Source organism: Colias croceus, chromosome 23 (genome assembly GCF_905220415.1).
Source record: "Colias croceus chromosome 23, ilColCroc2.1".
Lineage (NCBI taxonomy): Eukaryota > Metazoa > Arthropoda > Insecta > Lepidoptera > Pieridae > Colias > Colias croceus.
This window is the reverse complement of record NC_059559.1, coordinates 711,946-724,894: the sequence shown is the minus strand read 5'-3', so window position 1 is coordinate 724,894 and position 12,949 is coordinate 711,946. Positions and strand designations below refer to the sequence as shown.

General features: G+C 37.3%; 1 protein-coding gene across 1 annotated transcript; it reads right to left on the bottom strand.

The window, feature by feature from the left end:
* Window positions 1-419: 419 nt before the first annotated feature.
* Window positions 420-12,893, bottom strand: LOC123702329 (probable C-mannosyltransferase DPY19L1). Its single transcript, XM_045650049.1, has 10 exons — window positions 12,683-12,893; window positions 11,534-11,784; window positions 10,426-10,634; window positions 10,093-10,273; window positions 8,677-9,587; window positions 8,105-8,211; window positions 4,155-4,311; window positions 3,269-3,394; window positions 2,293-2,454; window positions 420-1,086 (listed from the first exon to the last, which is right to left on the bottom strand). The coding sequence occupies exons 1-10, from the start codon at window positions 12,768-12,770 to the stop codon at window positions 1,059-1,061; spliced, it is 2,220 nt and encodes a 739-aa protein (XP_045506005.1). The 5' UTR covers window positions 12,771-12,893; the 3' UTR covers window positions 420-1,058.
* Between the last annotated feature and the right edge of the window lie 56 nt (window positions 12,894-12,949).

The following is a 12,949-nucleotide window of genomic DNA, read 5'->3' as shown; positions in this document are numbered from 1 at the left end:
AATTATTCGACATTTTTTTTTAATTCAACTAATGTTAAGGATAAAAATAATAACTTTAAGGGCCGGTTTTTCAATCCTTGGATAAAACTTACCCGTCCAATAAAGTATTACTCGATAATATTTAAATGTCACCTGTAAACTGTCAAATACTGGCAATTAGAATACATTTCATAAATGGTAGTTTAATACGTTATTCTACGAATAAGTTTTAACTAAGGATTGAAAAATCAGCCCTAAACAGAATGCTTATAGGCTATATATCATCACGCTAAGACCAATAGGAGCGGAGCAATGCGGATAAAACCGCGGGGAACAGCTAGTATTAAATAATTGTATCGACTTTATTTATAATTACAGCCCCCCTAGCCAAGTGGCTTTCTGTTAGCGTATATATGTATATTATATTTTATATCATAATAGTCGGTATAAAATATTTTTAAAACAGAATAACTATTTTTTATCACTATCCATACTTATAACGGTGCATTTACATCAAACGAGCGAATGTTCTTTCTAACCCCACAATGTCAAATTCTTTTAGTGTAAACACGCGTAGAGCATTTTTTCGTTGTTCTTCATGCGTTCGAAAAGATTCTATGCAATGTTCTAATACTGAACAACAATGAATACGAGGTTTCTTTTCCACTAAAAGATCACGATAGAATGCTCTAGCAAGAGCTCTATGTTCGTTTTTAGGGTTCCTTACCCAAAGGGACCCTTTTACTGAGACTTCGTTGTCTGTCTGCCTCCAGACTCATAAACCATGATAGCTAGAAAGCTGAAATTTTCACAAATGATAATAATTCTGTTGCCGCTAATACATCATTTGTGAAAAACAAATACTAAAAACCAAAAATATAATGGGGGTCCCCATAGTACGGAACCCTTCGTACGCGAGTCCGACTCGCACTTGGCCGGTTTTTATATAAATGCACCGTTACAGTAACATGCTACCGCTAGTCACAAAAACACACATTTTTTATATTTAATATAAATAACAGCTACGTTTTATTGCGTATTTCAGTCTCTTGTACAAAACCTAATCAATTCACCAGATGTCAGGTATCGAAACTTCGCGGCATGTACCTGAAAATAAATAAATATGTAGTAAAGTTAAAATTTAAGTAGTTTTTCTATATAATATTAGTATGTATTAAAATAATCTATAATATTACATATAATAAAATCGTAGGAAAGTCAAAACTGTACATTGAATATTTTTTTAAAAGAATATCTGAGGCGTGATCTACAATAGATACCGAAGCCAAAAATATAGTTTTTAGAATCTTTGCCTGTTTGTCTGTATGTACGTCGGGCTAATCTCAAAAACTACTGCATGGATTTACTTCAAATTTGGTACAGAGATAGCTTGAGACCTGAGGATATAAATTTTATTCTGGAAACCCCACAAAAAACCGCATAGATCCCGTCTATGCGGTTTTTTCATTTTATACGCGAGCGAAGCAGCTGACGGAAAGCTATTATACGTATCTGATGTGAAATGAAATTGAAAAATTTAATGAAATGAAATTTTTAGATATTTCCCAAAGTTTTTTGGTATCTGCAATAGTTACGGAATAATCGCCTGTGCACACTTAACGATTACACCCTGTATACCGCTTCGCTAATGTGAGCATTTTGTCTATGAAAATATAATCTTAAACGATAGCTCACGTGCGGGTGGCAAAGTTGGGCGGGTTGCTTGTTATGGGTGTACACATAGAGTTTTAAGAATTTATCTATTTGAAAAAAAAATGCGTCTGGAATTTTATAAGTATTTTTTACGTACTCAGCGTATGCAAAACTATAACCTCCTTTGAGCTTAGTATACCAACATTGGGACACCCTGTATAGATAATTAACACCCAGACACAGAGCAAACATCTATGTTCATCACACAAATATTTGCCCCGGGTGAGAATCGAATCCACGACCTCTGGGCTTGGAAGGCAGGGCCACTAACAACCGAGCCAACCGGTCAGACTAATTCACTGTGTTTAAATTGTTTTGTGGTAATACCATATTGAAGTGAAACTTTTGAAGTGAAACTTCTTTATGGGGGTTGGAAAAAATTTAGTGTAACATTTTTTCGTTACGCGCCATCTTTTTCTTATCCCTACCACGCGTGATTCGACGTATTTCCGTACAGTTGAATATAGTAAATTAATTTGTGAAAAATAAGGTCATAAAGAAGTTTCACTTCTTACGTATGTACACTACTACACGCACTCATTTTTTTAATACTAAATACATTATTGAAAAATTTAGAAATTTTCCCAAACCCATACTAACCTCACACTAACGTCGTGTACCCTGAAGACAGCATACTGCGAATTTCTGAACAGCGGGTAGAAGTGTTCGACGCTGTCAGTCAGCAAAGTGTGGCAGAGTCGCGGCTGACCGCGCTGAGACGGCACCGTGCTGTCCCAGATGTCAGCGAATGAACAGCCTTTGCTGAGAAGCGTAATTCAATTTCAAATTTTTATTCATAACTAGCTGCGCCCCGCGGTTTTGAGTGTATCCTTATTACCCTATGAGTTTTTCCTTTTAATCCTCATGTTATTGTGGGAATATCGGTTTAAAAAATAGCCTAAGTTACTCCTCATAACAACAGCTATCTGTCAGTGAAAGTTCTGTCGAAGTCGGTCTAGCCGTTCCTGAGATAAGCAGGAACAAATAGACAGACACGCAAAAATTGTAAAAATTACTATTTTGATATATTTACAATGTATAAATATACTTCAATATTAAAAACAGAAACTCCAAAATTATTATTGGTTTAAATAATTAATAATATAGTCATGTCACAATGAAGACAACATTTGGGACAACGTTATATATTTATATTCCCGAACACACGTGTCAGAAGTGAAACTTCTTTGGCAAGATTAAAAGATTCGAATCCCGCCTAGTGATCAATTTTTTATGCTTTAAAAATCTATACGATACTAAAATCGTCACTTTACTCCACGACGTGACGGCATTGCCACGACGCGACTTTGAAATTTCACTCTCAACGCGCCTAAAGAAGTTTCACTTCTGACACGTGATAAATGTGTAACACGCTGTGTTTTTTTAAGCTATTGCATAGCTTCTATCGCGGGCCTTGAGCGAGGGGACCGAATCGAGAAATTCCGTAACGAAAAAACCTCACGCTCCCCACTCCGACGGGCGGAGGTGTGGCTTGAAGGCATAGCATGCAATAGCGCAACCGCCCCACTCCCCGAGTGACACTCGTTTATTTTTTTAATTGAAAAAGATAACTCACTTGCTCCGTCCATAGCAGTATCGATTCTCAACTATGAGGTAGGTCGCTTTGAGCTTGTTCAGCTCTAGGTACAGCTCGTGGGGGGAAAACCTTCCGTACACTTTGTATACTGCGTATGCTCTTTGCCTGTAACATAATAAAATATAAAAATAAAAATGTTGTGTGGTTTTATGAAACCACGGTAAAAGTGAAACTTTTTTTCACACTATAATAGACATTTAACTAAAAATTATCGTATTTGTACGATAATTATCGTACTTATCGTGCGTCACGCGACATGCGCTACACAGACCAAAAAGTTTGAGACGATGTAATAAAAGTTTCACTTTAATATATTTATATAATTATAAAGCTGAAGAGTTTGTTTGTACACACTAATCTCGGGAACTACTGCTCCGATTTGAAAAATTCTTTCGATGTTATTGTTGCCCATACATCGAGGAATGCTATATATCGTCACTCTAAGACCAACAGCAGTGGCGCACTGCGTGTAAAACCGCGGAGCGCACCTAGTTGAAAATAAAAGAAATGACACGGCAACGGGAACTGTGTGGATTTTTATTTGAAAACGCGGGTTAAGCCGCGGGCGGAAAGCTAGTATAGCACAATAATCTATAAATATAGCACGGGTATCGAACCCACGATAATATATACTGTTCAAAATAAATCCCCAACGTGGTGGGAGGTTATAAAAATGAGTTGAACAGCGGATTTGACACTTTCCGTTTGTCTCTCGGACGTAACAGTCGTTTTGGTTGTGTTTCGTTGTGTTAATTATTATTTTGGGTCGATTATTATTTTATTGGTGAAGGTAGACATATAAAATCATTTTGTAAGCAATAAAACTTTCTTGGTTCGATTTTAAAATCCCTAAGAATACGGTTACCTAGCCTCCAAGTGCTCATAGTGCGGGTGGGCCACAATGGGCCTGCGCGTCGCCAACATCACCGCGGCCAGCACGGGCATCGAACCCGCGAACGCGCCGGGAGCTTGCTGCTTGATCCACTGCAGTAGTTCCTCTTGGTTGTAGTCGCTGAATTCGCCTGAAAAATACAACAAAAATCGTATATGCCGAGCACACATGGCAGAACTGAAACTTCTTTGGCAAGGTTCAAAGATACCAAAATCGTCGTCTTACTCCACGATGTGTCGGTATTGCCATGACGCGACAATCATCGAAATTTTACCCTCAACGCACCTAAAGAGGTGTCAAAGAACACCCAGATGAAACGAAGTTTCTAAAATAACTGGCATGCTTTCTATGAGAGAAAGAAAGAGACAGAGAAACACGCGCACCCCGCACGGCTTACAACTATAGCAAAAAGTGTCGTTACAACTTTTGGTCTTAATTCCGTCTAGACCCTTTTCGCAACGCGCGGTAAGGAACTTCGTTCCAATACTCTAGAACATTTTTCATACAAATGATGCGAGAAGTGACGTAACATTATGTAATTTAAAACATTGACCAACTAGATTCACAATCAGTAATCACGTTCAAAAATTGTCCGAAAACTCTGCCTTCGCGTGTTTCAAGCAGAGCTTTCTTATGTCAATAGATTTAGACAATTAGTGCCACGAAATAAGGTGTTAATTTTTATGTATACGTATACATTAATTTAATCTATGTATTATGCAGATTTAAAAAGGCTTCTAAAATAAGTATTTTTGCAAAATAAATTTTTTTTTTTTTTTTTTTTTTTTAATCTCCTCTAAACCTGCAATCTGCCTTATTAAGCATTAAGCTGGTGGTTAAAAGTTTTAATGTTGGCATGCATGGCAAACGCCCAGTGGCATCTCCATATAATATTTTCTATGATCAAGGTGAGTCTGATTCTACGGTGGAAGGAGGTCTTGAGGAGCTCTCCGTTTTATGCGCTTAAAAGTGCGAGTGGGCTCCATCATGTTCCAGACAAGTACGTTGGGATGATTTTTTATACGGCTTTTATATGTCTTAAGTTTCTTGAGAATTTCCTCTCTAACAGTTGGAATAAACAAGTCACGGTGAAGATGGCAATTGCTAATGAACCACGGGGCCCCAGATATGATACGAAGTATTTTTGACTGGAAACGTTGTATAATTTCCAGATTAGAGTGAGCTGCGGTGCCCCAAAGTTCAACTCCATATGACCAAATTGGTTTGAGGATAGATTTGTATAAAAGAAGTTTGTTGTTCAGTGAAAGGCCAGAGTTACGTGCCAAGAGCCAGTACAATTTGCGAAACTGTACACTAAGAGCTTTCCTTTTTGTGAATATATGTTTCTTCCATGTAAGACGTCTGTCCAAGTATATACCCAAGTAACGCACATCTTCTGACTGAGGAATTGTTATTCCGTTAAGTTGAACGGGTGGACAAGTATCGCGTCTAAGGGTAAATGTCACTTGCACCGACTTCGTTTCGTTGGCTTTTATTCTCCAGTCTTTAAGCCAAACTGAGACATCATTTAAGCTTTGCTGTAACATTTCCGAGGCAGATACAGGATCCTCATGCATTGCGATGAGAGCAGTATCGTCAGCAAATGTTCCAACGAGGACATTTTCTTTAGTCGGTAAGTCATAAGTATATATTAGATATAATACAGGACCCATTACGCTGCCCTGTGGAACACCAGCCTTAATTTCGTAGAGATTTGTTCTGTCGTCTCCATGCTTAACATAGAAGTGTCGTTGTTGAAGATATGACTTTATGATTAGGTAGTAGTTTATAGGTAAAGCTTGGAATATTTTATAAAGAAGACCCTCATGCCATACACGATCGAATGCCTGCGAAATGTCCAAAAATGCTGCTGAACAATATTTTTTGTGTTCGAATGCGTTATTAATCATCTCGACCAAACGATGGACTTGTTCAATCGTGCCGTGACCTTTGCGGAAGCCAAATTGATGGGTCGGTATTAAATCAGATTTGGCTAGCAGTGGAGTCAGGCGTTTCAGAATGAGAATTTCCAAGATCTTTGAGGCAACGGGTAGTAGACTTATGGGGCGGTAGGAGGACACGTTTTCTGGAGCCTTTCCTGGTTTGGGAATAAGTATGATTTCAGCCACTTTCCACTGAGGAGGTATGTATTCTCTTCGCAGTATAGCGTTATATATAGCAGTTAGTAAGGCAATGGCTACGGAAGGAAGTTCCTTCATGGCTTTAGTTGTTATTAAGTCGTAACCAGGAGCTTTGTTTAAGCTAAGATTCTTGATTGTGGAGCGAACTTCACTTGCCGTGAACTTTTTTATGGGAGGTGAAAGCTGATGCGGTATCGATAGAGCTTCTGTTACTTCAGGTATCTTACTAGAGCCGTCAGCAGAGTTCGGCGTGAACACTCGCGAAAGGTGCTGAGCAAACAAGATTGATTTTTCAGCGTCACTTTTGGCCCACGTGCCATCATCCCGTCGAAGTGGTGATTGGAAAGATATTGGGCTTTTTAAAGATTTAGTTGTCTTCCACAAAGAGTAATCTGTTGCAGAGGTGGCATCTAAGCTGTGCAAGCGATTCTCTATTTCTATGTTCCTAATGTCTTCTAGAGTGTTCTTAACTTTCTTCGCTAGTTTGTTAAATTTTTTCTTATCTTCTGGATGTCTAGAGGTATGCCACTGTTTTCTTGCCTGTCTCTTTTTAAGTATTAATTCGGTTGCTATTTGTGGATACATGGGTATGATCTTAATATCTCTGTGTTTGGGCGTAGCTTTCCAGGCAGCAGTCTGAATGCAATTGTTAAAACTCTCGACAGCTGTGGTTATATCGTCATCTGATTTCAAGTTTATGTGTTTATCTATTGTGCTGACTATAATTTCTCGAAAGTATTCCCAGTTAGTTCTACGAGAATGAATCCTGCAAGGTTTTGTTACTTCCACAGGCTCATTATACAGTACGGCTATGACAGGTGTGTGATCAGACGATAGGTCGTATGTAGATTTGCAATGTAGGGAAGAGATAGGAAGACCTTTCGTTACGAAAAAATCGACCAGGTCAGGATTCTTCTTTGGATCGGAAGGCCAATATGTCGGTTTTCCAGTAGATGTAACGCATAGGTTAAGTTGCTCGACAGCTTTCTTTAGTTCACGACCCTTCGTAGTAGTTGTTCTTGCGCCCCAGTCAGTATGTTTGGCGTTATAGTCCCCCGCTGCAATGAATCAATTGCCGAGTTGATTAAAGAATGACATATATTGTTCAGCTTTTAGGTTGTGCTTTGGGGGTATGTAAAGCGCTGAGACCAGTATTGGGCCACTTGCACTCTCAATAGAGATGGTAGTGGCTTGAATTTCGTTAGTGCATATTGGATTGTGGACATAGTGTTTGACATTATCCCTGACCAGTATTGCAGAACCTGCATGAGCTCCGCCATCAGGGTGGTTCGTGTGATACAATTTGTACCTTGGCACTTGGAAGTGGGATTTGACGGTAAAATGCGTTTCAGAAATAAGCATAAAATCAATTTGATGAGTTCGCAAAAAATATACTAGTTCTTGAGTATGATTTGACAGCCCATTTGCATTCCACAAGCCGAGGATTATGGGTTTAAATATACTTAGTTGCGGGGGGGCACGGTGGGCCGCCTGCCTCCCGCCTGAATAAAATCCTCGCAACTGCCTTGATTTGTCGTTTGCGATCGCCAGTCGGATATTACACTTAGCAAAAGGCTTGTCATGTTGTTCAATTGTTGCATCATTTGTTTAAGCATATCCAAGAGTTCTTTAATGTCATTATTGGTTACGTTGGACTTTTCAGTTTGTTGGGTTTGAGTATTAGCCAGATTAGGATCCTGTATCGGAGGAGCGTGAGTTGCAACTGTTACATAATGCAATAGTGCAAAATAAAATGATTTAACTTTTATATAAATTACTCACCTATATGAGCCATTTCATGTCCCATATTCTGAATGAGACACCGTATCATGGGAACTGCTCCAAAAAGGATCAGCAATTTTACGTATTTCATCATACGTTTTGAATATCTGAAATATATAGTAAAAACATTTAATTTTCTAATTTTTGCGTGTGACATGGATAGCATTATTTATTTTTAACAAATTAAATTATTGAAATAAAATAAACAGTAATCTTTAAATAAGAATCGGTTCAGCTGTTTCAGATTTGAAAAAACTAACGAATTTTATGCAATTAAGAAACACAGCTATAAAGGTAACACTTTAAAACTTACTGACTCAAATTTTATAATTTATTTATTTATATGCAACTAGTTTAACGCCCGCGTGTCTAAATCCTAATAAATTATATAGTAAAACCTTCCTCTTGAATCACTCTATCTATTTAAAAAAACCGCATCAAAATCAGTTGCGTAGTTTTAAAGATTTAAGCATACAAAGGGACATAGGGACAGAAAAAGCGACTTTGTTTTATACTATGTAGTGAAGTATAATTTTAATTAAAATCTTGTTAAAATAAAAAAACATACTTACATATAATATCTCTTCTTAAACACCAAGGAAGACATGAGACACAATTGCGTAGTGAACAACAGCTTGAGACGCATAACAAGCGCCGCCATGACACCATAGACAACCATTTGCGATATATTATAGAATATCGCCGCGTCAACGTTCAAATTCTTCAAAAATAGAATACACTGATCCGTCACTACTTCATCGTCTACTCTCGTTTGCTTGTCCAGTTCGTCCAAATCGCTTCGCTTTTTAATTTTCATATCTGAACTGTTGTCTATGCCACTGTCTTCGTCATCAACATCCTTTTCCACTTCCTTATCCTCTACTTCCGTCTCCGTTTCCGTGTTCCAAATCCAAAAGTACAGCACGTTGATTATTGAGAAGCCAACATACGGAATCAAGAACGAATACGTCATGTTTAGAATCGATTTGAACGGCAGAAAATCGAACACCTCTGAGCACGTGTACATTAAAGTATGGAACGATTTATAATTCGTGAATTTCGAAAAAAGAATCTCCCAAACATGTGTGTCTTCTTCGACTTCCAAGAAGTCACTGATCACTTTTTTCAAATACACGGACGCACACACAACGATACAAATGCGTAATAGTACGAGCCAAGCTTCGACGAGGAAGTCGAAACGATTTTGAACCTTAATGCGTAGACCGCTGAAGAACAAACAGTACGCGGACACTACTAGGAACAGGCAAGCGTATAAGGACGATTTTAGCATATCATTGCCCTGTAGTAGGAGTATGGCCATGTGCAGGCCGCAGTAGTGTGAGTGCAGGAATATAGAAAGGTGTCGAGTGTCTATTATTCTCAATTGTTCCATCACAAAAAACACAGCTATTTGCGTGAGGAATATGAACTGTGTGAACTGCCAGAATAAGAGGCAGAGGCAGTTTAACATGAATATTCCGATCTGAAACAAGATTAACTGTTGTTATGGAAAATTTATAATTTACTGTCATATTATTATTACAATAAATTATTATTTTTTAGCATTCACCCACAGTTTGGATAGCATGATGATCTAGTTAAAAGTAGTTTATTCACTGTCCTGCTATAAAATTTTACTTTTATCGCTTTAGTAGTTTTTACGTTAAAGAACATTAAACATCATGTACTATAGCAGTAACAACCCGAAAAGTTTTCGCACTCATTAAGTGCAGGTATAATAATATGTCCGATTACACTAGTCTCGATACCTACTGCCGACGATATACATATTATATTTGTTGTCTATTTTTACCATTTTATTACTTTTTAGCGCTACCTGCCTACATCTACAAACAAAAATCTATTTTTAGCACTAGGTACTTACACACTTAAATCGACATTTTTCAAAAAAAAAATTATCGACTGTAATTTTTTCCCATTTTTTGTATTTTTTTTCCTTATTACCAGACTATCTAAAGGATAAAGACCTGCAATTGTATAGCGTATCGCTTCCTATCCTGCAGCTGTACGGTCAGCAGCCACGCCTGCAACAGCAATAAGGGCCCCGCCCAGTTCTCTCTCTCATTGGGAGCCCATTGAACACGTGTGCACTCCGCGTGGTTAGCAAAGTATTGGGCCACTGCTAGGAAACCGCCGAGGAAGCTTTCGCTGAAAAAACGTATGAAAAAGCATGTGTAACTTTCGAAATAATAATGTAAAAAAAACTAAAAACACACTATCGGCTATAGAATCAATTAAAAATAGGGTAAGGTAGAGACCCTCCACCTCTTTCTCAAAGCTTAAGTCAACAACAAAATTACCTAAGCTCCAACGCGTGCAAGAACAATGCAGCCACATTCACACCAGCGAAGATCCAAATAACTTCCAAATAGAAGAACACCGGGTGTCCCACACCCACGCAGCTCTCGACGGGCTCCCGATCCGCGCCCCTGTCCACCATGTGACACTCCTTGTACATTGTGTTGTTTATCCACGGCTCTAGATAGCGGTATAACGCGCCGACGATCACCTGAAAATAGTTTGAAAGCACTTTTGATCACCCAAACTCAAACATTTATTTATTCAATTAGAATTCTTTTAAAAGCACTTTCGAATCGTCATTACATATTTTTAATAACTCAGCCCTCGGAATCACAGACACAATAGAAAATCTATTGTGTCGTGGACCGATTGGGCCGCTCAATGGGTAAACATTTACCACCGATTGGGAAAGCAGTATCTATGGAGAAGAATCGGCAAGAAACTCCATAGTTGCTCTTTAAAATAAAGTCGTCTGGTATAAAACAAAGTTGCTTTCTCTCCTATGTCAATATGTATGCTTAGATATTATAAAGTATGCAACGGATTTTGATGCGGTTTTCTTTAAATAGATAAGATGCTCGAAGGTTTTAGGGTGCTTTTCCACCTATAATGTAGGTGTAGGATGAGCAGTGAGGAATGTGTTTGTAAATGACCAATACTGTCGCTTCAAATGCTAAAAGCTTCAAACTTCAAACTAAATGAAGCGATATGATTGGTTCTTTATTCATGTGTCCAAAATAAACATATTTCATTTCATTACATATTATGAGAAAGCAACTGTATTATGCTTTACATTAACACAATTTGGAAGAAATTTGGTATCTAGATAAAATTAGGAAAACTGTTCCAAAAATTTTGAAGGAGTACAATGGAATAATCTATATACTAATATTATAAATCTTATATTGGTTGTTTGTTTGTTTGAACGCGCTAATCTCAGGAACTACAGGTCTGATTTGAAAAATTCTTTCATTGTTAGATAGCCCATTTATTGAGGAAGGCTATAGGCTATAAAATCATTACGCTAAGACCAACAGCAGCCGAACATTGCGGGTAAAATCGCGGGGCACAGCTAGTCTATTATATAATAAGAATTATAACACTTACCTCAGGATGTATATTGAACCGATTAAAAGCATTGACTTCCTTTGGATATTCCACAGTCTTATCGTACATTAGTTTCGAAATGCCAGCTATAAACGGTTTCTCTTCCACCACAGTCTTATAGTACGAGTAATAGAACCCCATCTCAGTGCGGAACGACATCTCTCGCTCCAGATCGGAGAGATATGAGAAATTACGATCATTCTCGAATAGGTAACTTACGTATGTGTAATGTAAGTGACCTATCGCTACAACTGAAAGAAGATTTTAATTTATTACAGTTTATGTGAACATAGTTTGTTTAAATAGAAATGAACCACCAAAATTTGGAAATTATAGGTACTTGACTGCAGTCTTGCCTAAAGCTAATAATTCTTTTCTTTTTGTGTTTGCTATTTATGAACGTACTAGATTTCCACCCGCGGCTTTACCCGCGTTTTCAAAGAACAACTCGCATAGTTCCCGTTCCCCTGGGATTTCCGGGATAAAACCTATCCTTTATGTTAATCCAAGTTACCCTCTATGTGTGTGCTTAATTTCATTGTAATCGGTTCAGTAGTATTTGCGTGAAAGAGTAACAAACACGCTTACACACATCCTCACAAACTTTTGCATTTATAATATTAATAGGATTTTAGGTTTGAACTTTGTATCACGTCTCTTATTACTACCTACATAACTTGTTACTTAATGACTATTATAAATAGATTATTAAACACAAAATAATTTTTAAATTGAAAACAGTAGAGCCAGATATTGCCATGATCAAATCCCAATCAATTTAAATTAAAATTAAATCATGATAATTGATCTTGAATCCATAGCTTAGTTTTTGAGTAAGATTCTGGACATGCATAAATGATAATAACATGAAAATAATATGAGTCAATCAGACTATAGTTAATCAGTCTTACTAGAGTAAGGTCATTTTATTAGGGAATTGATCAGTTAAAATTAATTAGATTATTCACATAGACATGGTGTCTGAGGCAAATAAAAAGCTACGTTTTAGGCCTCAACTGATTTGTGGAAAATAAACAATGCTTAACTTTTTTTTATAGACTCATAGCGATAATTACATTTATAAAATAGTATGAAGTTTACGGATACATTGTGCGTGGTTTAATTAGTAGTAACATAGTGAAATCTTACCCAAAAAAACAAATAAAACATTTTTTACAATAAATTTGATTGAATATCGAGACTTTTTCTCTTGAGGTTTCCCAGCGGATTCTTCCATATTGATAACATAAATTTTAACCCACTTGCATTAATTCACTCGACTTATTTTTTATTCAAACAAATGTAATATAATTAATATTTTCGGCATATTATTTACTTGTTGCTAAGTTCCAATTTTTGATTCCTTTGGCAATGATGTGACATTTGACATGAGACATCTGACATGTTATCGACTGT